At 40.9% G+C, this 27,698-nt stretch overlaps 1 protein-coding gene across 1 annotated transcript; it reads left to right on the top strand.

Annotated features, from left to right (window-relative positions):
* Positions 1–653: 653 nt before the first annotated feature.
* On the top strand, positions 654–26,633 carry MOGAT1 (monoacylglycerol O-acyltransferase 1). The gene is made up of 6 exons (XM_069466880.1): positions 654–875; positions 10,296–10,474; positions 11,199–11,403; positions 15,257–15,431; positions 16,348–16,547; positions 26,451–26,633. The coding sequence occupies exons 1-6, from the start codon at positions 782–784 to the stop codon at positions 26,603–26,605; spliced, it is 1,008 nt and encodes a 335-aa protein (XP_069322981.1). The 5' UTR covers positions 654–781; the 3' UTR covers positions 26,606–26,633.
* Positions 26,634–27,698: the final 1,065 nt, after the last annotated feature.

Here is a 27,698-nt window from a genome sequence, read left to right as displayed (position 1 = left end):
ACACCCAGTTGTGTAGTTATTTTGCTTATGTCTGTTTCTTCTCATACTGTACTCTCTGAACAAGACGATGGATGACTTGGTTATCCCTTGTCTCCCCAGCGCCTAGGATGGTGCTCGCCAGGTAGTAGGTGCTCAATAAATGTGATTTGAATAAATGAACGGTTTCCAGGACTCGTCCACGAATCTGTAGACACAGGAGTGAGGAAGCCAGGTCCCTGGCCCCCCAGATCCTAGAGGTTGGGGTGGTATGGGACATAGACCAATAAGCTAAGAAACTAAGCCTCGCTCCTTTCTCCAGCTGGCGCGTGATTGCTGACAACCCTTCCCTGGTGGTAGAGGATTCTGGAGGAAGGGTTGGGTTTAAGGGCAGATGCTGAAGGCAAGCGCACGATGATGGATCAGCTGAACAATGAATGATCGGTCAGAGCCTGGTGATCGATCAGGCGCCAGGATTCCGCGCTGCCAGGCTCGGGCCGGCCGCCAGCAGACCCCGCTTGCAGTCCTTCGTGCCCTACGCGGCGTGATCTCCCCAGCGACCGGGGAGCCTCGCTTGCGCCAGACGCGCGTGATTGGCAGCCCCCAGCCCTGGCCACTGCCATGGCACGCCCTCTCACCCGAGGCAAAGTCCAGTCCCCGCCCGCTCTCCAGCCTCCGCCTCCTCGTCTCCGACTGGCCAGTGCCGGCGCGGAGCTCAGATCCGGCCGCGCGCTTCCCGCAGGCGCTACAGAGCAGCGAGGGTGCAGGCGGCTGCGGTGGGCGCCGTCCTAGCCGGGGCCGAGCCATGAAGATCGAGTTTGCGCCGCTCAACATCCCGCTGGCGCGGCGGCTGCAGACGGCGGCGGTGCTGCAGTGGCTCCTGTCCTTCCTGCTGCTGGGTAAGAACCCCGCGCCTCGGGCCGCGGTGCCTGGGCTCTATCTCCTCCCTGCGGGACGTTCCCTGCCCAAGACGTGCAAAGAACCTTGCAACCTTCGCTCCCTGTCAGCCAGAGCAGGCGGGTCAAAGAGGGCGTTTGTGGCCAACGTAGACTTTCCTCTTTGGTTTCTTCCTCCACGAAACCATAGCAAGAAACCATAGCAAGAAACTATGTAGAAACTCATAGCAAGCGGCTGTTTGCCAATTTATGTCCCCCTGTGCTGTTTTTTAAAATTGAAGTGAAGCTTGCCTATACTCAGAGGTATAGATGATAAATAGCTCGATGAGTTTTGGCAGCTATATACACCCAAATGTAACCACGACCCAATAGAGCACTTGAGCACGTTAGCCCCTCAAAAAAAAAAAAAAAAAAAAAAAGTTGGTAAATTCGCTTCTCGAACTGTTGATTCATAAATGGAAAAGTAATGCCTAAGGATTAAAAATCCAATTCCTTCGTCTCTCCACCCTCATGACAAATAGCATAGTTGACTTTTCCGTGTTTAATATCTCCCGGATGCTGAAAGGTACCCATCCGGGAAGGCGCTGGATTGAGTGGCTTCTTTCCGGCACCAGGAGTGTGTTACAGCTGGTTCCCAAGTTAAGCCCGTGAAACGTACGTGAGCGGAGTCATTGAACGGTGCAAAGGAGTTTACATGAGCGCTTTTCTCCCTCGTGTTTGTTCTGCTCTTGGCGTAAATAGGGGTGGTGTTGGAGGAGAGAAGAATTTTGGGGAACCCCTTCTGTGGGAACTCAAACTCTTCTGAAGTCTAAAATCATTTGTATGCTGAAAGATCTTGGATTGTACACTGCTGGGGCGGCAATAATATTAAGCTCATTGCATCGTGGAGTTTTACACTTTTAAAGCTGTTTTTACATTTTGAATGCCTGGATCGGTGTTTCTCAACCCTGGCTGCAAATGCGAATCACTGGAGGAGCTTCTAAAATATGTGGATGCCCAGGCTCCACGCCTAGAATTCCTAATTCATTTGCTCCAGAATGGAGCCTGTGCATACGGCTATTTTTTTTTTATTTTAAAGAACTCTCCAGGTGACTCTAGTGTGCTGCTAGTGTTCACTGAAAAAAGTAATTCCAAACGTTAACTCATCAAGTCCTTACAGGCCAAACGGCAAGGCAGGGTTGATGACATTATACTCCATTTTGCTGTGGACCTAAGGACAGTGGAGATAAAAACAGAAAACCTTCTCCAGCACTTATGTGCCATGTGTTGTTCTAAGCAGCATCCGCTGTTAACTATGCAGTCTTCGCAGCAACACTATATGGTAAGGACTATTTCTGCACTCACTGTACCGATGAGGGAACTAAGAGGTGAAGTAGTAGTTGGAAGACCTGGATGTGAAGCCAAGTATTCCACCCAAAGTCTTGGCTTTAACCACTAATCTACCCTCTTTTAATGGTTTGCAGCCTTCGTAGCTGATCATTCAGCACATCTGATAGCCACTGTCCTTTTCATTCATGGCACTTACCATTGCTTGCATTTGTGCACGGCTGTGGTTATTTGAGAAAGATCTGTATTGCCATCCTAGCCTGCAAGCTTGGTGAGGGAACACCCGGCCAGTGCCTGGTCCATAGAAGATACATCAGGAGTACCTGTTGAATGACTGTTCCCACTCTTTCACCCAGAAGAGAAGTTATCCACCCCACAGATCCCTATGAGTATTAATTCATGTAACCCTCACAGCCACCCTGTGAGGGAGAGACTACCCCATCCTCATTTTACAAATGAGGAAACTAGGAGGTGAGGTAAATTGCTGAAGGTCACATGGCTCAGTAGTGGCAAGTTGAGCCACATGTGTCCACATGCCAGTGAATGAGCGACTAGGACCTGGCAGGTGCGCAACAGACCATGCCAAATTTGAATCAAACTACTGTGGCTCTGTGGACAATTCATTTTATTTTATTTATTTATTTAATTATTTTTATTTTTTTGAGACAGAGTCTCACTCTGTTGCCCGGGCTAGAGTGAGTGCCGTGGCGTCAGCCTAGCTCACAGCAACCTCAAACTCCTGGGCTTAAGCAATCCTACTGCCTCAGTCTCCCAAGTAGCTGGGACTACAGGCGTGCGCCACCATGCCCGGCTAATTTTTTTCTATATATATTTTTAGTTGACCAGATAATTTCATTCTATTTTTGGTAGAGACGAGGTCTCGCTCTTGCTCAGGCTGGTCTCGAACTCCTGAGCTCCAGTGATCCGCCCACCTCGGCCTCTCAGAGTGCTAGGATTACAGGCGTGAGCCACCACGCCCGGCCTGACAATTCATTTTAATGTTTTTGTTTCACACATTTGACATATGAAATAGAAGCATGTTTATTATTTAATTCTTACAGGAAAAGAAGGATAAATGTTAACTTCTTTCCACTGAATTATCAATTTTCAAGTAAAGAGTCAATGTCATGGTTACTTCTGGTGGTGATGAGAAGTTTTATTAATGATGTATTTTAAGATCTGTAAATCAAAATCCTGGAAGGCAATTTTCTTCCCACCACCAGGAAAGTGAATTTAAGCTGCTAGTACTTGGGGTATATTTTTAAATAGCAAAACGTTTCATTTAGTCATGAAATCAAACACTGTTTCCTTCAGATAAATGTTAAGTACCTGTCATCCAATCTTAATATTCAAGAAACTGAAACATTACTTAGTAGTTGGCATGCCACTAAGTTGCTAACTGAAAAGCAGAAAACTGAAAAAGAGTGAGCCGATATTTATTGACTGTCTTCTACCTACTATTCCGTGGCAGGGATTATTATATTTATTTTTTTAGAGGAGAAAATCGAGGCTCAAGAAGTTAAGTATTGGCTGAGTGAGGTGGCTCATGCCTGTAATCCTAGCACTCTGGGAGGCCGAGGCAGGAGGATCACTCAAGGTCAGGAATTCTAGACCAGCCTGAGCAAAAGCGAGACCCTGTCTCTACTAAAAATAGAAAGAAATTAGCTGGACACCTAAAACTATATATAGAAAAAATTAGCCAGGCATGGTGGCACATGCCTGTAGTCCCAGCTACTCGGGAGGCTGAGGCAGAAGGATTGCCTAAGCCCAGGAGTTTGAGGTTGCTGTGAGCTGGCTGATGCCACAGCACTCTAGCCCAGGCAACAGAGCGAGACTCTGTCTCCGCCCCCCCCCCAAAAAAACCCAGAAATCCCCAAAATCAAAAGAATGCTACACACTTACATTCTTATATTCTGCAGATGACACTGACTGGCGTTTTGAAATACAATTCCTCCAGGAATAAGAAGGAAAAGAAATGTTAATATGTTTTGCTTGCCTCTGAATTCCATTTACTTTCTCCATACTATGTTAAATGGTTAAAATAAGTATAGAAACAGTTTCATACAGAAAAAAAAGAAAGCTTCTTGGATGAGAATGGGAAGTATACATACAAAAGTTAAATATTTTAAATTATTTCTTTTTTCTTTTCTTTTCTTTTTTTGAAACAGAGTATGGCTCTGTCACCCCGGGTAGAGTACGGTGGCATCATCATAGCTTACTACAACCTCAAACTCCTGGGCTCAAGTGATCCTCTTACCTCAGCCTCCTGAGTAGCTGGGACTACAGGCATGTTCCACCTTGCCTGGCTAATTTTTCTGTTTTTAGTAGAGGTGGGGTCTCATTCTTCTCAGGCTGGTCTTGAAGTGCTGAGCTCAAGCAATCCTCCTGGCTCAGCCTCCCAGAGTGCTAGGATTACAGGCACAAGCCACATCATCCGGCCAAATTATTTCTCAATTACGGTCAAGTAGATAAACTTTCAGTGGCTTTCACAATGATTTTCTGATGCAGGTTACTCATGGAAATTTAATAGAACAATTTCCCTTATTGTAAATATACAGGTGAGTGCATTTGTGTTAGGAAAGGTGGAGACAGCAGGGGGGGAGTCATTAAAGAGCTGCAGAGATGGAAGTGTCCCTGTAAGCCCTAAAGGGTCCTCCAAAAGCCACAGACCTGGCCACCACTCCTTGCTAAAAGTCTTTAGTTCACAGAAAAATGAAAATTTACTTCCTTTGATTTTACTGGAACAGCAACCCTTCTCCAATTCTCCAGATACCAGCTGGGTATCCTACAATTCAATTCTGACACCCTCTACCTGGAGCTAATATTAGATCTCACAAGTTAAGAGCTCAGCCACAAGATTGCCTCCACCTCAGATGCCAATCACAGGTCCTACTTGCGCTTCTGACTGGTTGGCTGCAAATCGGGGGTTCCCAGAACCTCCTCCTTGGGCTCCTTTGCTATTATGGCTCACAGAACTCAAGGAAATAGTTATGTCTGCTGATTTATTATAATGGATATGATAAAGGGTGCAAACAGCCTGATGAAGAGGTACATAGGTTGAGGTCCTAAAGGTTCCCAAGCATGGGAGCTTCTGTCCCCGTGGAGTTGGGTTGCGCCACTCTCAGCACGTGGATGTGTCCACCACCCACAAGTTCTCCAAACGCTTCTTCAGCTTTTCCTTTATGGATAGGCCAGTTCTTAGACCTGTGCTTTTTGGATTTTTATGGAAGCTTCATTATTTAGGCATGAACCGTTATTAAAGAACATTTCCAGCCCTTCTCCCCTCCCTGGAGGATGGGGGTGGGTCTGGAAGTCCCCAGCTTCCCATCATGGCTTGGTCTTTCTGGTGACCAGCCCCCTCCAGGAGCCCACCAAGAGTTGCCTCATTAGAACAAAAGATGCTCCTGTCACCCAGGAAATTCCAAGGGATTAGGAGCTCAGTGTCAGAAAGCAGGGTCAAAGACCAAATATTAGAACAAAAGATGCACCTAACATCACTATTGATCAGGAAATTAAAATGATTTTAGGAGCTCTGTGCCAGGAACTAGGGGGGCAGACACCAAATATATATTTTTTATTATGTTGCAAACGTGGTACCTATAATTAACAATACTGTATTATACACTTAAAAATTTGTTAAGAGGGTAGATCTCATGTTAAGTACTCTTATCACAATAAAATAAAAGTTTAAAAACACATTTTTAAATCTATATTCACAAACGTTTTAGTATTTTGCCACATTTGTGCACTTGCACGCTCTCTCTCCCTCCCTCTCTCCTCCCTCTTTCTCTCCCTTCCTCTCTCCCTCTCCCTACTCATCCCCATAAGCACACACTGTTGTTGCTGTTAAGCCATTCGATAGTAAGAAATTTAGTTGTAAATATCGTGGCACTTCATCCCTAAATACTATAGTGTGTATCTCCTGAAAAACGAGGATTTTCTACATAATCAAAATCCTATTATCATACCCAAGAAATTTATCAGGGATATAGTAATCTTATTTAATCTATGGTTCATTTTCGAATTTCTTTAATTGTCTTCAGCTTTTCCTTTATAGCTAGACTGGTTCCTATACCTTTTACTTATTTTTTAAAGTTTTAAAAACTTGTTTTGTTTTTTTTTTTTTTTTTTTTTTTTTTTTGAGACAGAGTCTCACTTTGTTGCCCAGGCTAGAGTGAGTGCCGTGGCGTCAGCCTAGCTCACAGCAACCTCAAGCTCCTGGGCTCAAGGGATCCTCCTGTCTCAGCCTCCCGAGTAGTTGGGACTACAGGCATGCACCACCATGCCCGGCTAATTTTTTCTATATATATTTTTAGCTGTCCATATAATTTCTTTCTATTTTTAGTAGAGATGGGGTCTCGCTCTTGCTCAGGCTGGTCTCGAACTCCTGAGCTCAAAGGATCCGCCCACCTCGGCCTCCCAGAGTGCTAGGATTACAGGCGTGAGCCACCGCGCCCGGCCAAAAAACTTGTTTTGTTTTTAACAGCCCCAGCCAATTATCTCGTAGAATGCCCCGCAATCTGGACTTGGCTAAGGTATTTCCCATCAGATCCTATCAGGAGGCATCATGTCATTTTGTCCCATTATTGGTGATGCTAAATTTAATGATGATGTGCACACTTTGACCTCGCCTTATTCATTACGGACTTGTAGTACTATCACAGTGATTGAGGCACTGCAGTGCTGTTCGCAGTGGCCAAAAGAACCCAAATCTTCATCAGTAGGTATCAATATCAGTTTTGAGAGCTACACGGTATATTGGTGTAGACTTTCATATCTTCCTCTTCTCTTTGAACTCCGATTTAGAGGAACCAAGTTACCTTGGATTGCTTAATGAGATAAAAATAGAAAATAGAGGTTATCTAGTCACCTAGTTTTTATAATGTTTTCTTCTTTCAATCCAAATTAGAATCAAGAGATTTAAAAAAACTATTTTGGTACTGCTTATGATATGAAACAAAATGTGTGCAATGTGCAGAGTAGGAATTTAAATTAGAGCAACTCCCGTGGATAGCAAGTTATTAAAGTGCGTCAAATGACAAAGGCGTTTCTGCTTAGTGATCTAGTATTTTACCTATTGTCCTGTGGAAGTAAATCAAAATGTGGAAAATTTTATGCACGACTACATTTATAGAGCACATTTATAAAAATTTGTTAGAAGCACAAATGTTCAAAACTAAGAGAATGGTTGAATTCGCACTGGCCATCAATGGAATGTTGATCAGTCATTAAAAATGACATTTACGAAGAGGTTATAATATGAAACAGCTGATGTGAGATAATCCGTAGTGATGAAAAATAAAATTTTTAAAAAGTATGATTAGCTTGGAGCAGTGGCTCACACCTACAGTCCCAGCTACTAAGGAGGCTGAGGTGGGAGAATGACTTGAGCCCAGAAGTTCAAGGCCAGCCTGGGCAGCATAGCAAGACCCTGTCAAAAGACTAAAAGGAAAATTTTAACAGTTTTTGTTGAGTGACAGGAATATTGCTGATATTCTGTCTGCTTCTACTTTTGGCATTCTCCAAATGTATAATGGTAAACAAAATTAGTATAACAATGGCTCGCATTTGTCAGACACTAGCTCTGTGCATCCTTATTCATCCCCTCAGCAGCCTTTGGAAACAGGAGCTGTCATTAGCCCATTTCACAAGTAGGGAAATGGGGGCTCAAGAGGTAAAAAAAACTTGCCCCAGGTCAGGCAGATTCCAACATAGCAGTCCAATTCCAGACCCATGTCTTAATCATCGTACATGCAAAACATAATGAGCATTAAAGGGATATACAATGTTTATTCACTAAGTATGTGTACATTGAATTAGTAGCTTGGGGACTTTATTTCTGGATCTGTTCTTGGCCCATTCTGTGATTGAAAGTAAGTCAGTTTACTTTTGGTCTCAGTTTTTCGTCTTTGTGGTAAGGAAAAGAAAACCTCCCATTTACCTGATTCTTTATGCTTATGAATCCGCTTATGCATGTGTAATAAATATGTATGAGTCTACAGTAGTATTACCATTAGTTGGAGGATAGTGTGGTTTGGTGAAAAAAGTGCCTAGGGATTAGGCAGATCCATGTTCAAATCCAGGCTCAAGTTCCCTGAGCCTCAGTTTCCACAACTGTAAAATGGGTCCAGTGATGTGTACCTTGCGGATTACAAGGAGGAGTAAATGAGATTCCCTATGTAAAGCAAAGGAGGGTGATCAATACTCAACTGTTCTTTCCCTACCCTGCTTCACCTCAGCTCACCTGATCTAGCTTTGAGTATAGAAGAATGAAGCCTATGTATGTTTCTCAAAAGTTTTTTGCACATCTTACTAAACCAGCAAACTAACCAATGGTGGCAAATTATCAGCACTCAGACCTGGATAGATGGAAACAGATAAAGCAAAACAGAATGTTCCTTTTAGGAATGAGGGCAGAAGGCATACTCCTGGCCTTGCTCTGGATTCCTGGAACTCACTTGGCAGTTCCAGGATGCAACAGAACACCCACCAGAGGACACATACTTTCATAACATTTCATCCACTCTTGATCTTTAACCACCCTTGGAGAGAGCAGCAAGTCAGTCCCCTGACTAGGTTCAATTTTATAATTGGGTTAAATCCATACTGGGAAATTATTGATTTATATGTATCAAGAAATATAAGTAAATGCTCTCTTTTTGGCCAAGCATATGTATCTCTGTACATATGCATATATCTCAATAATAGATCAAGATGCTATTTCCTAGGTACCCTGATGGATCATTTGGGGGCAGAGTTCTTTTTAACAAAGTTGATCCGCAGTAAGTAAGAGTTTAGGGACTTATGTGAGCCCTAGATTGGAGACTGCAGTGCATCACGGAAGAAAAGGTGGCAGTGGCACTGCTTAAAGCAATGCTAATAACTGGCATTCAGTGAACATTTACTGTGTGCCAGGCTTTATGTCTTTATGTACATTCTGTTTTTCTTGCTGATATACTTCTCTTTTTATAAATGTTTTTATTGTAATACATAACATAGACATCTGAAAAATGTATACCTTAGCTTAATGTGTTGCTTGAAAGTGACATTCTTTTTTTTTTTTGAGACAGAGTCTCACTCTCTCGCCCTGGTAGAGTGCAATGGTGTCATCGTAGCTCACTGCAACTTCAAACTCCTGGGCTCAAGGGATCCTCCTGCCTTAGCCTCCCAAGTAGCTGGGACTATAGTTGCACACCACAATGCCCAGCTAATTTTTGTATTTTTAGTAGAGGCAGGGTCTCACTTTTGCTCAGGCTGGTCTCAAACTCCTGAGCTCAAGTGCTTCTCCTGCCTCGGGCTGTCAGAGTGTTAGAATTACAGGCCTGAGCCACTGCACCCTGCCGAAAGTGAACATTCTTGTCACAACCACCCAAGTCAAGTTTTGTCAGTTTTTGCCCTATGTATTTTGAAGCTATGTTATTAGGTACAAAAATAATTAGGATTGCTCTCTCATTATAAAATGTTGCAAGAAATGATCTATGCTAAGATCTAAAGAATCCTTCCTTTGCTATTTTTGTCTTTGACGACAGAATTCCTGAAAATGAAGTTTGTTGCTAGAATGTGCCCTCTTCATGGGCACGTGAATAATGGCTGCTCAGTCAAGGTAGGAAGATAGGATTTGCTGTAGTAGGAGATTCTCTACATCCCTTCCGTCTGCAGTGATCCCTCCATATATCACGTCAGGGAGGCGATGTAGGACCATGTCTAAGTGGGTGGACTTTGAATTCAGACAGATCAACACTTACATGCTGTGTGACTTGGGCAACTCACTTAACCTCTCTTTAAGCCTCCATTTTCTCTTCTATGAAAAGAACTTTAGGAGTACAATGGCTACTTTATCGGTACTGTGGCTATATGAGGATTAAATGAAAATACCTGGGGAGAGTACACAGTACAATGCTTGGCATATAGTAAACATCCAATAAATGTTAAATAATACCATATTATTACTGTCTTGTTCTGTGACCTCACTTGAACTGAGGCTTGTTTAATGTACTTTGTATGTACCAAATCCCCCAGCCAAGAGCCGATGATTGTACATGCAGTGTGCAGATACTCACTGACCCTGATTCCATGAGGCTTTCCCCTTTCTTACAGCGGAGGTGTTCATTGGAGTCATTGTGGTATTGATCATATACAACTGGTGGTTCCTTTACGTCCCTTATTTGACATGGCTTTACTTTGACTGGCATACTCCAGAGCAAGGAGGCAGGAGATCCAAGTGGGTCAGAAATTGGACTGTTTGGAGGTACTTTATGGACTATTTTCCAATTCATGTGAGTAGAATTGTTTTATAAAGTTGTTGTTATTATTTTGAGTTGGTAGAAGAGTGGAAATTTGTTTTCATCACATGTATCTCAAGCTTTTTCCTTTTCAGAAGGAAGTCTTTGGTCTGTTTTGTGCTGCTTTAACAGAATACCAGAGACTGAGTAATTTCTATAGAAAAGAAATTTATTTTTCCCAGTTCTGGAGGCTGGAAAGGCCAATATTAAGTTGCTGGCATCTGGCAAGAGTCTTCTTGCTGCATCGTCAGTGGCAGAAGGTGGGAGGGTAAAGGAGGGAGAGAGAGGGGAACTCATCTTTCAATAAGGATCCCAGTCCTGAGATGACAGGCCCACTCCTGTGATGATGGCATTAATGCGTTCAGTCGGCCTTCATGGCCTAACCACCTCTCATTAGGCCCTGCCTCCCAACACTGTTGCATTTTACACATACTTTCTGGGGGACACATTCAGCCATAGCAGGGATAAAGCCTGCAATTTGGTTCAAGTTACCAAATGAATTCTAAGCTGAATTTCCAAAATGTAGAAGGCTGTATGTTTGAAAGGATCTAGGCTCACAAGACAGTTTAGAAATTTGCAAACAGCTCCAACCCAGGACACTAAAACGAGTCACATTCTCCTTTTCCTCTTGACATCAAAACTAATTCTTTTGTTTTTCATTTGAAACTAATAAGAGAACTGTTTTTTTTTTTTAAATCACAATATGAATGTGCTGTAGCTCATCAAAACTCAGGATTTGGATCCGACTCGCAACTATATATTTGGGTTTCACCCTCACGGAGTACTTGTGGTTGGAGCCTTTGGAAATTTTTGTACAAATTATTCAGACTTCAAGAAGCTGTTTCCCGGCTTTACCGAGTATCTTCATGTGCTCCCGTTTTGGTTCCGGTGTCCTCTCTTCCGAGAATATCTGATGAGTACTGGTAAGTGATGGCAGGTCACTGTTTCCACAGTGCTTTAGGGTGGCAGGAACACATAAAACATTCCCTCCCAGACCTGCCTGGGTTTATAGTCTCTTAGAGTAAAACCCCGTGTCCTCGTCCCTATCTGGCACTTCATATGTGAGTGCCAGGATGACATAGACTGTATCTTTTTCTCTGTTCCATCCCAAGTATCTAGCATGGTTCCTGGAACACAGATGTGTATAATATTAATAAATACTAACTCAATGAAAGAATACATTAATGATTGCATTTTGTATATCCAGATATGGAAGAAAACCATCATGGATCAAATACGTGAAAAATCACACCCTTGGAGGCACTTTGCATGCTGTGATGAATATTAGAAATGGAAACTATCCTCCATGTGTCTTGAAGTAACGGCAGTGACATAAACGAAACATATTCAACTTGCTGTCTTTTTCTTCCCTGGTTAAATATAACTTGGTTTGGAAATAAGAGGCCATTCTACTCTGCTACTCTAAACCAATGGAAGACCCTTTGATTAGTGAAACCATAATTCTGCAAATTCTGGGAATAAAATTAATGTGAAATGCTATAAAGATTAGGCACAGAGGCTAAGCTTTTGTTGATAGTTCTCACTTCAACTTAGGAGGCCCAATTTGTTTGGTTTTCCAACTTGACCAACTTATCGATGAACTGTGAACTACATACAGTAACTTAAAAAGTGCTTCATATTTATGAGCATTGTATATATTAATTATTATTTTTTTGCTTCTTAGATATAAAGAAAAGTAGATAGACTCTTTGAAGAATTTTAATTTCAGGATCAATAAGTGGCATGGTCATGGAATTTTCCATTCTGGCATTTTCCCAGATTTTTATAACTTCCTATTAATTTCTCAAGTCACTATCATCATTATATACCTGGTAGGAAGTCACTCAGCACTAAAAGACCAGGATCCATGGCTGAGTTTTCCAGTCCTGTGTCTGTTTCTGGACCCATAAACGGAACTCAGTCCAGCCTGGGCTCGAGGACACACTAGAGGGCGCACTAAACCCTCCAAACTACCAAAAGATCTGGCCTCTGCCCTCTAGAGGTGCACTAGCTCCCCAACTTAACTACCAAAGAGGGGGAAAATAATCCCTTCTCTTCCTTGTTTTGCATATATTAGGTTAGAATTTTATAAAAGGAAGAAAATTAAGGGGAAATTTTAAAAATTTCAAAAAAGCACAGAAATCTACTTGCAATATATTGTTTGCTGATTCGTGGTATAGCCACAGGTGAGTTTAAATAGTGGAGTTGGCGGGTGTGGCAAATTCATGGCACAAGAGCTGTGGCTACTGGCCTCTCTGTGCCACATCAGACACAAATACTCCATCTTAGATTGTTTCTCCATATAGTGCCCCAGAGTCACTTCTATTTTCTAGAGTAGGCATTTGAGATGAAAACTATCTGCCACCACTGGTTTATGACGTCATGAATTCTTTTCCTTTACTACAACCTGAAAGTGAAATAAGAATACTCAAACTTGTAGCGAGTGGAGGTTTAGCCTGTCGTTGTCTCTAAGTCTAGAGGGTTCTCAATGCCTCCCAGAACCAGCTTCCTAGGATAGCCCTTGGTCCAAGCCTGCCCCTGTAATCTGCATCTGCCTTAGTGGCTGTCTCTCTGGGTGTAAAATACAGACAGACGTATGCCCCAGACCTCACATCATAAGGAACCAGTAAGTCTTCAGAGTCCTTTTTGACAGCTGTCTGTTTTGCTCTTACTCCTGAGGTCTCTGTGGCTGTAAGTTTTTAAAAATCCCACCTGCACCCCATCCCTCTTGATGCATTTTGGTGTATCTGAACTCACCAGATGTCAGCTGGAGCAGGCAGTGTTTCAGGGCTCATGTTCCTTTCTGTCTACCCATTAAGGTTGGGCAGGTATCAGGGATCACATCACAACAGTCTTACATACCATGCAGGGGACTTTAGATTTTATCTGGTAGATAAACCACGGGAAACTTGTGAGGGATTTTGAACAAAGGAAGGACCTGCTTGGGTTTTTCATGTTAGAAAGATTTCAGGCAGCAACTTAGAGAGAGGTAGTGGGGAGGTGAGCCTGGACACAGTGATGATGGAAGGGGCCTGTTGAGTGATCAAGGGAGAGGTGACAAGGGCTAAACTAGCCCAGTGGCTGCGATGGTGGACATATAGAAGAGGAGATCAAAATGAAACATATTTGATAGAGTCAACAAGACTTAGTGATTGATTTGTCCTCATGAAGACAGCAACTGTATTTTGTCATTATTACCAGCATCTAGCACAGTACCTGACCTGTAGCAGGTACTCAGTGAATACTTTTGAATAAATGAATGAGTGACCAGTCAACGTGGTGGCTAAGAGAGAGCTTGAGTGACTGGATAGATGGTGGACCCATTCACCTTGATATGTAATGTTGGAAGAGGAACCACTTTGGGATAGAACTTAATGCTTTGGATTTGGAGACAGGGAGTTTGAGGTATCTTTGAGGGAGAGATGGCTATTGGCCATTGGAGATGTGAGCCTTGAACCTCAGGAGGAAGATCTCCCAGGATATGGATTTGGGAGAACTCAACACACATAATTGGTAGTTGAATCTATGGGTATAGATGAGATTGGAAGGCAAGAGGATATTGAAGGAGCCCTAAGAAATAGTAGCATTTCAGGATGGCCTGAAGACAGGGAACCTGAGGAGGAACTTAGACATGGCCAGAGGCAAGCTAGGGGAGCCAGGTGTCTAGAAGTCCAAGAGGCCCTCGCTCCAGTGGAAGAGACGCATTCAGCTCTCACTCAGGTGCATGCAGAGCAGAATGGCACACCTCAAACTCAGTGAAAATTCAAACCCATCTAGGCAGGCCCAGGTTCTCTACCTACTAATCCACCACCCTCTCTGCCTCTTCTCTTAAGAAAGTGCTTGGTCATTCAGAATCCTGTTATAATTTTACATTCCCTCAGTAATAAAAAACCTACAGCAAAATTAGCATATAAGTTCCTTCAGGAGATGAAGCATACTTTGTCTTTAAAAAGCCTGTCTAACATGTTCTGTTATGACTGAAAAAAATGGATAAAACCCAGACTGGAAGGAAACATAAAACATTAAAAAGCAATTATCTCTGAAATGTGGGTTATGAATGGTCTGTATTTTTATCTTTATTCTATTCTGTATTTTCCTCCAAGAGTCCCTAGTACATGTAAGATCTGAAAAGAAATCTTTATTTTTACATGGAAAAGCCCGATATGCAGACCAAACCTTATGTAAAAGTTTTAAAAAGACAGACTACACATTTTGGAACCATGTAGAGATCTGGCAAGTGATCTAGTTTTTTGTCAAATGTCTCAATTTTTTAAACCATTTACATCATAAATGTAAATCATTTGTCAAATAATGATCCATATAGAATATCTGAAAACAGCCCATTATGTGTTACTGCAAACTCTTGGAGGATATACTTTTTGGTTCTGAGCAAGGATTCGTCAGGGCAGTGATCTAGGCCATCACATACAGCTGTGCAGGTTGTACACTGAACAGCTCTGCGGGGGATACCTTTTACTTAGCAATATGAATGGAGTCCTGTAGAGTTGAGCAAGCAGTGCACAACCTGCCCAAACAAGCAGTAGACCTAGTAATGATCAGGTGACATTTTAAAGACTTAATCTGCCAAAATGTTAGATCCTCCTAATGGAATACATTACCAAAGATTTGGCTATGAAAAAATTGCAAAGTGCTCCAAAGGTATAAGCAATGCAGGAAATTTTTTAAAATGTTTATTGTTGCCATGGAATATTATAATAAAATTTTTTTAAAAACGGATAATTCATTATTCATTACACTTTTGTTTTATTCCTTAAGGACCAGTTTCAGTTTCCAAGAAAAGCGTGTCCTATGTACTGAGCAAGGAGGGAGGTGGAAACATTTCAGTCATTGTCCTTGGGGGTGCAGAAGAATCACTGTATGCCCATCCTGGAAAATTCACTATGTTCATCCGCCAGCGGAAAGGATTTATTAAAATTGCTTTGACCCATGGGTAAGTGGCTTTTTGTATAACATAGCTGGGCCAGGAAAATTAAGACATTATTAAATGAACACAAAGAAGTAAAGTGATTCTCTAGTCCTTAAAGACCTCCTCTAAATCAATCTTATAATAAAAGCAGGTATGGATATTCTTGGGGAATAGAATATGTCCTTTTTGCTAAGGTAGCTCAACACCATGGGATTCTGCAATTAAACTGAACTTTAAAAGCAAAACAAGGCCGGGCGCGGTGGCTCACGCCTGTAATCCTAGCACTCTGGGAGGCCGAGGCGGGTGGATCGCTCGAGGTCAGGAGTTCGAGACCAGCCTGAGCAAGAGTGAGACCCCGTCTCTACTAAAAATAGAAAGAAATTATATGGACAACTAAAATATATATATAGAAAAAATTAGCCGGGCATGGTGGCGCATGCCTGTAGTCCCAGCTACTCGGGAGGCTGAGGCAGTAGGATCGCTTAAGCCCAGGAGTTTGAGGTTGCTGTGAGCTAGGCTGACGCCACAGCACTCACTCTAGCCCGGGCAACAGAGTGAGACTCTGTCTCAAAAAAAAAAAAAATAAAAAAAAAAGCAAAACAAGAGGAATAACAAAAGAAAAGTCAAAATTTTATACACAGTGTAAATTTCCTGCCAAATGAACAAAAACCAGCCAAAGCTGTAGATGAAACAGAAGCTTCCTGGAGCCCTGATTTTGTATAAAATAAAACTTCATCAATGGCTAGCCTATGAAAGTACCTCCCTAAAGGATTTCAGGCTTAAGGCAGTTTCAATGTATTATACATGAAATTAGCAATATAGGGAGGCTTGGGCAGATTTAAAAATTTTTAGGAGTTTGTTGTAAAAGTCAGCTAGATGGTATAAATCATTTAAATCCTTTTCATTTAAAATTCTTATTCTTCCCCTCTGTTATTTACAGCGCATATTTGGTCCCAGTGTTTTCTTTTGGTGAAAATGAACTGTTTAAACAAGTTAACAATCCTGAAGGCTCATGGCTTAGAACTGTTCAGGAGAAACTACAGAAGATCATGGGGTTTGCTCTGCCCCTGTTTCATGCCAGAGGAGTTTTTCAGTACAGTTTTGGCCTAATGCCTTATAGGATACCTATCCACACTGTTGGTATGTACATAAAATGAGTAAAATTACTATCTTACTTTAAGCAGTGTTTACTGTTACTGATTGAGGTACTAATGCAAGAGAAGTGGCTTTGAGGAAGAATTTCCTGAAATAATAATCCTGTAGATGTTATTTGAGTTTCATTTACAGTGTGCCTTTTATTTATGAAATGACTACATTTTCCGCTGGAATGGGAATTGATTACTTTCAAGAATAGTGCTATTGACTACAGGTAGAATCCAATTTTAGAAATAGTTTCTAATACTCTATAATGGATCCATTTCTCTGTGATAGCAGATTATAACATACCAATTTTTTCTTTTTGAGACAGAGTCTCGCTCTGTCATCCTGGGTAGAATGCAGTGGCGTCTTCATAGCTCACTGCAACCTCAAACTCTTGGGCTCAAGTGATCCTCCTGCCTCAGCCTCCTGAATAGCTGGGACTACAGGTACTCACCACCACACTGGGGAAATTTTTCTGTTTTTGGTAGAGACGGGGGTCTCGCTCTTGCTCAGGCTGGCCTTGAACTCCTGACAGCAAGCCATCCTCCTGCCTCAGCCTCCCAGAGTGCTAGGATTCTAGGCATGAGCCACCGTGCCCAGCCCATAGCAATTTTTTGATGACAGGTTAATCAGAGTCTATCAATAGATGAAAATTTCTGTGTAGTTGTCTTCCTTATGTTCTTCACATTGGTATCGGTTTCTATCACAAGAGCATTTTTTTTTTTTTTTTGCTATTAGCTGTATTTATATGCATTCTAATGTAGACTAATTTTATTTCAAAAAATTGCATGTTAGGGGAATTGGGAGGGGGTGTAGGGTGAAGCTCGTGTTGCTAAAAGGACATGGAAGGGAACTTGAGAATGAAAATGAGAAAGTGCTGAGCATCATGCTAATAGTAGAATGAACAAAACTATAAACTTTATATGAAACTGGAAGTAGTATTTTCACCATGAATAGTCCATTAAATGAAATTCAAATATACTCAAATTTTTTTTTTAGGTCTGTTTCCCTAGACTAGGATTTTACTACTACCAGTTTATAAGAGTTTTGCATTCACCGGTGGTCACATGATGGTATCTTTAAATGGTATGTTTAACGCAAATGGAATGTTAACAGACTGCCGATCAGTTAGTGCAATAGGAATATTGAGATAAGTTTAAGTTTGCAATTGTATTTTTTAACATAAGCTGGTTACACTTCTTTGGCATGATATTAATTAATCATTTCTGATCTTATATGCAAAGTACTATTGTTGGGTTTCGGGGTGATATAAAGTAAATTGTAAGGCATGATTTTAGGAACTAAAAGTTTAATTAAATATAGCTCATATGCTCACATGAAATAGGTTGTAAATATTGAAAGCAAGTATATTCTGTTGACTTAGATGATTATAGTTATCACATGGTTAGGTTAAGCTTTTTTAAAAAAATAAAGTGGTTTGCCCTTTGAGTGTAGCCTTTTTACGCCTCTACTGACAAACACTTAATGGGCCAAGGGTCAGTGAGTTAGTTTTAAAGACTGGAAAATGACAGCTCTTATTTTCACTCAGACTTGTCTAATATGCTTCTCTTAAATTCAGAATAAGGGAAATGGCTTCGGTCTTTCCCTCTACTTACCTAACCCCAAACAATTACAATGATTTCTAGTCTGTAGCATTCTCAATATCCCATTATTATTTGAAACATTAAAAAAATCAAGCTAAGAATATGTACGTTTTATAAAGACTCAGTTGTCGTGATTTGGGGGTATAGAGTGAAGTCAGATGATTTAGTGCACCCAGATTTGTGAGAACCAGACCCTCAAGACTGTGTGTATTTAAAAACTTATTTACTTGAAATAACGTAAGTGGAGGATAGAATATTTACAATTCCGTACACAAAAGTAAAGCCATGTGTCAATCAAATGCCACCGAGAATAAAACACAAAAGGATACCGGAATAGTGATGTAAATGACTGTGTTCATGTCTATTTTGAATCAATGCACTGGAGACCCAGAGTTGCTTCCTTGCTCACTCCCTGACATGAGCTCTCCTTGTTCTACCCCCAGGTAGGATTCAGGCGGCGTCTCAGAGCGGCAAGTTCTTTTGTGGCCCCTCTGTTCCCTCTTCTAGTTTAATGACCTTAGTAACTTAAATAAGCTCTACCTTACATTGTAGGAACTCAATAACTGTTAGTTGGACTCATCCTAAATCATCATTGTAGCTATAATCCTCTCACTCACTGGTGTCCAGAGAAGCCCAGATTCTCAGACCACTCTTCCATCAGGGACCTCACCCAGAGTCCATTTCAGTGTTAGTGATTCTTACCAACACTAGAATCTAGAATGGTTTTGTGTGTTTGTGTCTTGTTGATTACATCGCCTTAAATATATGAGCTCACTAAATGCAAAGTGCCAGATTCAGGTCACAGGTACCCTCTGCATATTTCTTACACCATATCTTGTTAAGGCATCAGGGTTTTGTGCATCCTCCATCAAAATTTTCTTTTCTCTTTGCTGAGGGGTAGTCTCAATGAGCATAATTTGTAAAGAAGCTGCTACTGTATATATTTTCTTCACAAATACTACTTCACAAGTAGTATGTACATATTTTATGAATGCTGTTATCGCTTTATCATCATACAATAAAATGTTCATATACACTGTATTTCATTACATAATTATGGAGAGAAACTGGTTTAAATGTCACATTCATCATGACAACCAGGAGAGAGGACTGAAATAAGTTTAGACTTTCAGAAACTGCTTAAAGACTCACATTTGCTTCAGGGAACTTGTTTTTTTTGTTTCTGTGTTACAGAGCCCCTGAGGGCAGGGATTTCATCTTGTTTATTCTGTCTGTTCCCAGTTCCCACAGAGTAGGAGTTTAAGAGACATTTGTGAATAAACAAATTAGTGTTTTGTTATGCCTGTCTGATTGTAATTCTTAAGTTTTTAGAAATCTAACAAGTACACATTAGAAATTTTAAGGTAAATTAATAAATTCAAGTATTAGAGCCAGTACAGGGGTATGACTATTTACTCTTAATTGCTCTTATGTATGTCATTTAAGAACAAGATCGGCCGGGCGCGGTGGCTCACGCCTGTAATCCTAGCACTCTGGGAGGCCGAGGTGGGCGGATCGTTTGAGCTCAGGAGTTCGAGACCAGCCTGAGCAAGAGCGATACCCCATCTCTACTAAAAATAGAAAGAAATTATATGGACAGCTAAAAATATATATAGAAAAAAAATTAGCCGGGCATGGTGGTGCATGCCTGTAGTCCCAGCTACTCGGGAGGCTGAGACAGGAGGATCGCTTGAGCTCAGGAGTTTGAGGTTGCTGTTAGCTAGGCTAACGCCACGGCACTCACTCTAGCCTGGGCAACAGAGTGAGACTCTGTCTCAAAAAAAAAAAAAAGAACAAGATCATTTTTTTCCATAACATCAGTGCAATTCAAGAAAATTAACATTGATAAAGTATTAAATAGTATACAGTGTATATGCAAATTTTGTTAATTGTCTCAATAATTTCCTTGCTAGCAGTGTTATTTTATTTATTTATTTATTTATTTGAGGGGACAGATATTTTTCACCCTGAGCTGGATTATGTATTACATTTCATTTTCATATCTCTTAAGCCTCCTTGAAGCTGGAATTGTTTTTCGACCTTTCTTTATCATTATGGCATGAGCAGTTTTGAAGAGTATAGGTCAATTGTTTTGTAGAATGCTCCTCAGCTCAGATTGGTATATGTCGTCATGATTATATTATGTATATTATGCATATTTGGCAGCAATTGCACAGAAATGGCGTTGTGTCCTTCTCAGTGGATTATATCAGGAGGCATGAGACCTCAGTTTGTCTCATTGCTAGCAATATTAACTTTGATCATTTGGGCAAGGTGTTTGCCAGGTTTCTCTACTAGAAGGAAAACATTTTTTTTCTCTCTATTATCAACAAATAACCCAGAGGTAGTGTTACTTAAAGACGTGTAAAATTATCCCGTCACTCAAAGTTTTACTTGACAGTTTTAATATCCATTGGTCATTCTCACTTGAATGAATGATTACAGTCAGTCATGGTTGCAAACTGGTGAATTTCTAACTCTAGCATTCCTTCTATATTTATTAGTTGACATTTTAGCAGAAAGAAGAGGTTTCCCTCTTCCCCATGTTAGATTGTTCAAATTACAGACGCCCAGACTTACCAGCTATGTTTGCATGGAAACGGCTCTCAGCCCATAGCTTCCAGCCTCAAGGCTCTCACAGAGTTTCTGTTAACTCCTGAGCCTGTCTTCTGATTATGGATATGGTACAAGTATCTATCTCATTTTTATTCTTATGGCAATATTGAAAAAATACAGATAGTATTATTAAGAAATTGGTTCTTTCCATTGGTAGGCCTGCCATGAGGGTTTGTGGCTAACGCCTAGGCACCAGCCACACACAGATTGATACTGGCATTAAGAAGACATTTATTGCACACCAGCTGGATATACAGAAGGAAGTGGTGTGCGTTTAAGGTGTGACTCTGAGTGACTTTGAATGTTTCATTTATCTTCTCTGAGTCTCAGATTTTACAACTATAAAAGAAGAGACAATTATAATATAAGGGTTATTCTGGAGATTAAATGCCATGCTACGTGCGAAAGCACTCCGTAAACTGAAGGGCCAGGCAAATGCAGGTTGGGATACAGAGCAGGAGGCTTGCTGACCAGCTTGTCCAGAGCTTTCAAATGTGTTTCAATTTCCCTGTGTGAGTATACTCGCCAAAATGTTAATCTGAATCAAATCATGAGGAAATAATCAGACAAATCCAGATTGTGGGACATTGTACAGAACAACTGGCCTGGGCTCTTTACAAATATCAACGGGGTGAGAGACAAAAAGGAGGGGCCCACATAGACACACAACAGCTGTTGTGGATTGGGGGAAAAACAACTATTAGTGAGATCATTGATAAAGTTTGAATGTAGATTAAGTACAAAATAATGTGAAGAGGTCAAATTTCTTGGGTATAACAATGGTGTCATTATATTGGACAGTGTTCTTGTTCTTAGGTAATCCATGCAGAAGTATTTAGGGATGATTCACATGATTGAATCACTGTCCACAACTTACTTTCAAATGATTCTAAAAAAAATAGAAATAATGCATAGGTATGTATGTATATGTGTGTGTGCACAAAATGTTAGAAACTGGTTCTAGATGAGGGGTATGCAAGTGCTTATTGTATTCTTTCTGTAGATTTGATTTTTTTAGATACAAAAGAGAAAGGAATGCACTTTATTTAAATACTGGTTTGAAACCACAGGAGGACAAAAGTAGTCTGTTATGATTCAAGTCATTATTATATTCCGATGGGAAAAGAGCAGGCCAAGAGATTTTCTAAAATAGAAAAAAAGGAAGGGGAACTTAATGTAAGTTTTACCTGTAAAATTAAAGAGATTGAAGGAGATAATGTTAAGGGCACTAGCATGGTGCTTCAGGGGAGGCAGAACTTGACCTCTGGCCTCTTAGGGTCACTGGCTGAGAATTAAATTGACATGAAGGAACAGGAGAAAAGCAGACAGGTTTCTACATGTACATGGGAGCCCCCAGAAGAAAATGATGACCCAGAGAAGTGGCTGGGGGTTTTTATATACTAGGTCAAACAAAGAAAGGCGATTTTGGAAAAGCAGCAAAAATATATGGGGAGATCAAAAGAAGTTAAGAGTTACTTTAACAAGGTCTGAACAGATTTCTCTTGGCCTGAATCCCTGTCTCTGGGGATAAGAATGTTCCCTCCTGGTAGAGGGAGGGCATCTTTTACATAGGAGTTTTATCTCCTGCTTTCTGGAGGAAAAGGGGAGGTTAGAGAGCCTTTTTTGTACCTGTAGGTTTTTTGTTTTTTTTTTTTTTTTAAAGTGCCTTTACCTCAAAGTAATCCCTGTGCTAAAGTGGTATATTTTGGAGTGGCATGTCCTGCCACCCTTCAGTGCTCAGGACAACATGTTCAGTACTCAATGAATGTTCATGAGTATGTGTATCTGTGTGGACATAGACACACACACACACAGACACACACACACAGATTGGGCATCTTTTGAGCCTCCATTGTAAGCCAGACTTGAACCCTGATTTTGAGCTCAGGTTTCATCCCACTCCCAGGTTCCTGCTCCACTCAACCCCCTTGGCCACACAGCCCCTGCCTGTTCTTTCTCTAGGGTGCAGCTCCGTAGCATCTAGCGGAAGAGCACTTTCTGCATGAGAGTATTAGAGTGATAAACTCCATGGACTCTTTATAATTAAAGAAAAATAGAGCAAAGATGTTTTCCTATTGTGAAAGATCTACTCTTTACCTCCATGGGAAGAACATAATGCCCATTTCCAAACTCTTCTCCCGCTGGGTATACCATGGCCCACGAAGCTGCTTTGTCTTAGGTAAACACAGCACAGCACCGTAGAAATCGGAGCAAGATTTTTGTGTAAGACGATAGTGTAGAACGAATCTCAAATTGTTAGATGGAATTGGAAAATGGAACAGTTGAGCATACCAGCTATAAAAAGCAGTGAAACATAAACAAAAGCTATGATTCTTGACTCTGCCACAAGTAGGCGTTGGCAGATTTTTTTCCAGGGCAAGGAGTTCTATTTCCAAGAGCAGCCTGTTGCCTGATGCAGCTGTTTTCTGTTGGGTTTTTTTTCCTTTGTGTTTTTAAAAAGAGAGTTTTGTAGCCATTTGCAGCTATCTTAGTCTTATGTTTAAAACATTTTTTTCCTTCTCCTTAGTACTAAAAATATCTCCTTTTTGTGGAGAGCACGAATTCTGGTCTTCTAGGGCTCCAGGTACCCTTTTCAGAATATCCCAGTATGCAATACCTCAGTACAGAATAATTCCAGGTGTATCTTTTTATTTGACTCAGACAACACTGGAGTGGGTTATGGCAGGGATGTGTTTTATCCTGGTTTTGCAGATGAAGACCTTGAGCTCTAATGATAGTAAGAGTGAAAGGTGATGAAAGCTTATAACAAGGTCCTTGATATGAGCTGAGGCCCCCCCAAAATTAAGTGCTGGACCAGAGGGCTTAGGGCTGGTTTGCAATATGACTGGGATATGAAGCAGGATAGAGGGCTTCAGAGCCAATGCCCGGGTCGGCTGTACTCTCCATCTGCCCTCCCTTATGCAGAAGGCAAAGGGACCATCCTCTGGTCATGTGGCAGGCACAAGGGAGTGTGGATACATCAGTGTCCTCATCTGGCTGTCGCCCATTCCCTGCAGAGTCTCACATTTCTGACATTGCCATTTAAGTTCATGGTGTTTTCCCTTGGATAGCTCAGTAACCTTCCCACGCCCGTTGTTCTCATTCGTAAGACCGAGACAGGAATGGCTGCCTCGCTAGGTTGTTCCAAGAGTTTGATTGAATGCCATCTAGTAGACCTTTGATAAATAATAGCTTTATTTTCAGTACAGATGCAGTTTAGCTTCAGAGTAGCTATGTTGGAACTGAACTCACAATAGGAGGTTGTTTAGTAGCTTTCAACCTCGTTTACCGAGAAGGGCTTCCTTGAGTGCTTTAGTAAAAGCATGATCATGATTAGCATGTTTTATTTTGTCACTTCAGGCTTTAGCCCTAAAAAGCAATTGAGAAAGATTTCTTACTCCCTAATCCAGTTCTGGGTTAGTTTAGTAGTCAAGGGCAGGAGTGCTGGGTTCAAATCTTAATTTCTTGGGTTTTCGTTTGTATGTGTAGTTTAGGAACTTTCAGCACCTAGGTTTCTCTATAAGCGATTAAGGAAAAGGCAAGTAGACTATATTCATCTCACAGTTTAAAGGGAAAAATCTTACGATGACAAATTCACTATATATGGGCATGTTTGAGCTCTCTGGAAGAACCATTTGAAATATAATAAAACTATTAATGAGAAAAGAACAGGACTGAAATGAACTGCAGGATAGCTCACAGGAAAGAAGACTCACTATTCAGAATGCACAAGTCCTAGTTAAAGTCAGCTGGGAACAACACACTTCATCTTCTTAGACCACTGGTCTCTTTGTGAGTCCCCTACCCTTGTCCCAAATAGTTACATTGACTTCTGTCATTGGGATAATTTCATTAAGAAAACAGAAGCTATTTCTATTAAACTACAAGTTTGCTAGTAGATTTCTCAATTTTTTCTTCAAACAACAAAGCTCAGAGGTGGGAGAAAGCTTCAAGATCACAGAGTTCTACTCTTTTATCCTATGCCTGTGAATATTAAGGCCAGAGAGAAAGTTACTTGCTCAGTGCACTTGCTGGTGAGCTGGAACTAGAACGCAGCCAGCCTGGTGCTATCTGTGCAACACCAGCTCCCAGTCCCACCCCATCATACTTTAGCCTCTAGTCTGTATTTCCAGCCACAGCCGGCAGTGAGATGGTTATGTCTCCAGTTCTTCATGTTGAGTTAAACAGGACTGGTGTGTACCATGTATAAATTTGACATTCATGCTATCAAAGAAAACTGCACATGAGCTTCTTGAGTCTGTATCTGGTTCAATACTCAGCGATTTCAGAATATTAGTGTTACAGTAAGGACGTGTGTGTGTGTGTGTGTGTGTGTATCACTCCCTTCTTTGTGCCATTGTAAGTCCTATACTGATATCGTTTGTCACTTTCTTCCTTCTCTGTCACTTAACATGTGCTCGTTTTTGTCTTAACTAACCACCTTCTATTACTGACATGGATCCGAGCCTTGTATGTATCACAGGGTGACTCAGGGTAGGACAAAGGAAACCCCCTCTCCTGTGAGTCCCATCTACTGCCTAGAGCCCACGTGACCTCATGCCTGCACTCATCAAAGGTCAGAGCAGCAGTTTGCTGCCTGCTCCAACATCCCCTACGTTTTCAACCCTTGGTTTCACTAGCAGCGTTAGACCAGCAGGGGGCGCAGTGAGTGCAAGCACCAAAGCCAGTGTATTTTTGTGTTCTCTCAAAATCCGAGACAAGTGAGATATTTTTTATTACATAAACACCTTTGAAAATATATATAGAAGTTGCCAGATTTGTTTTTAATTAATTAGCATATTTGTAATTATACAGGCAAAACACCAATGCGTTCTCATTTGTAGAAAATCCCTACGGTATAATACAAAGTGAATGTTCCCTCTTCCCTGTCTCCCTCCCTGGAGGTAACTGTTTTCAGTTTGTCTCTTTTTCCAGGCTTTTCTCTGTGCACTAAAAACTTATGGTACTCCTAGAAATAGAAATATTTTTGCATAAATGGCATCATACAGTATTATTTTACAACTTATTTTTTCCACTTAATATGTTTAGACATGTCTGTGTATTTATGTGTGTTTACACATATTTATATTATATCATTTGGATGCTATTGAATGGATATTCTATGGTTTATTTAATAATTTTCCTATGGAGACTTTTAGTTGTTTTTCAGTTATCCACTATTACAGTCGAATCCTTGTGATTATGTGTGTTTCTCTAGTATAGATACTTAGCTGGGAAGATATATATTTTTTAATTATTAATATTTAGAAAGACATTAAAAAGAGTCAGACTAGAAGGATGTCCTATGATGCAAGGATTCACGGTCAGTAATAATAAGAGTACTGTGGCCTGGCTGCACTAGCAGGAGGATGCTGGTGACGTGGACACACAGCTATGTCTACTTACCTCACAGCTGCATTCAGTACAGTAGCTCATTTGACTCAAAATCAGAACCTCCAGGGTACTGACAATCCAGTGTCTGCCGAGAAGGAGAGTTCTGTATTTGTTATCAAATGGAATGGCGTGACCTCTGTAGGCAGCCAGTAAAATGAAAAAGGGATTGGAGCGAGCAGGCGTGCGGGATTCTGATTGGCAGATCTGTCCAGAGCTGTGCTTTCGAGGCAGCAGGCTGTGGTGGAGTGGTTTCGGTTCCGCCTGGATGATGCATTGTCTATTTTTGCAGTTGGCCGCCCGATCCCTGTTCATCAGACTCAGCACCCGACCTTGGAGCAGATTGATGAGCTGCATCAGACCTATATGGAGGAGCTAAGGAAATTATTTGAGGAGCACAAAGGGAAGTATGGTATTCCAGAGCACGAAACTCTCCTGTTTAAATGACTTTACTCTTATAACTCATAAAGGAAGACAAGAGAACATCCTATAAGAGAATAAATATTTCAAATAAAATAAATTTGTTGTTTTTCTTTTGACTAGGGAATCAAATTTGTAACTGAAAAGTATTATTTATGGTGATAGATGCTGATGTGTTATTTGTGGTAAGTAAAAATACAGTAGATGACTATAGGATAAGGTTGGAAATGACTATGAGACTTTTAATTTTTCCTCACTTGGGAAGGCTAAAGCATTTCACAGTTTATGAATAGAGAATTATTCGTGTGCTCTGAAAAAATGACAGCTTCAAAAAATAATTAGACACTTTTATTAAACATCACAATAACTGAAGGTGATATTTTCACTAAGTATTACAGCTGTCGTTCAGCACAGCTGGAACATTTAGGAGACAGTGTAAAATAATTTGCCATAGAAAGCTAGAGAAGATGATCTTTTTTTCTGCTTGAACAGGCCATTTGTTAGTGAATAATGTTACTTTTAATATTTACATGATTTGATCCTTTTGATCGTTTCTACCAACATATTTTTTTTACAATAGTGCCGAATTTTTATGACATTTTCAAAATAGGGTGAACCTGCCACGTGGAAACCCATGGGGACAAGAGCATGTCTCCTCATTTCTGTTTATGATTAGAAACACGCTCATATGCTATAGACAAGGAAGTTTATTTGGAAGACATACTTTTGCACATGTTTTAGGATGTTGGAAATTCCAAAAGGTTTTCATGGTAATAGAAATAGTTTTAATTTTCTTTCCAAATGTCTTTTTTGTTATAAAACAGGCTCTGAAGGAAAGAACTCTCTGGTAAGATGTGTCCACTTCACATCTGGCTGGGGTTATGAGTCTTCTCTGAGCCAGAATGAGCAGATCTCGTCCTTCCTGCTTACTGATACCTCCCCACTGCCTGGGTCAGCTCATGGCACTTTGTAGGCACAAAATAAGTACTTGCTTAATAAATGCATGTATGGTTGAATATGCAGACAAACTTTGCCATAGAGCGAAGAATGTTTCAAGTTGTGCCATAGGATGAAACCTGTTATAAGACAAGCCCCATTTTTAGGAGGAGATAATTTGCTA

Source organism: Eulemur rufifrons, chromosome 1, assembly GCF_041146395.1.
Source record: "Eulemur rufifrons isolate Redbay chromosome 1, OSU_ERuf_1, whole genome shotgun sequence".
NCBI classification, from domain to species: domain Eukaryota; kingdom Metazoa; phylum Chordata; class Mammalia; order Primates; family Lemuridae; genus Eulemur; species Eulemur rufifrons.
The sequence above is the reverse complement of the archived record's forward strand: the minus strand, read 5'-3'. Positions and strand labels throughout refer to the sequence as shown.

What these genes read in the sequence shown, in the direction of transcription:
- MOGAT1 (XM_069466880.1), top strand. Translation starts at nt 782, where the DNA reads ATGAAGATCGAGTTTGCGCCGCTCAACATCCCGCTGGCGCGGCGGCTG. An exon ending in CCTGTCCTTCCTGCTGCTGG is followed by an intron (nt 876 to 10,295) that starts GTAAGAACCCCG and finishes CCTTTCTTACAG; the next exon opens with CGGAGGTGTTCATTGGAGTC. An exon ending in AGAATATCTGATGAGTACTG is followed by an intron (nt 11,404 to 15,256) that starts GTAAGTGATGGC and finishes TTATTCCTTAAG; the next exon opens with GACCAGTTTCAGTTTCCAAG.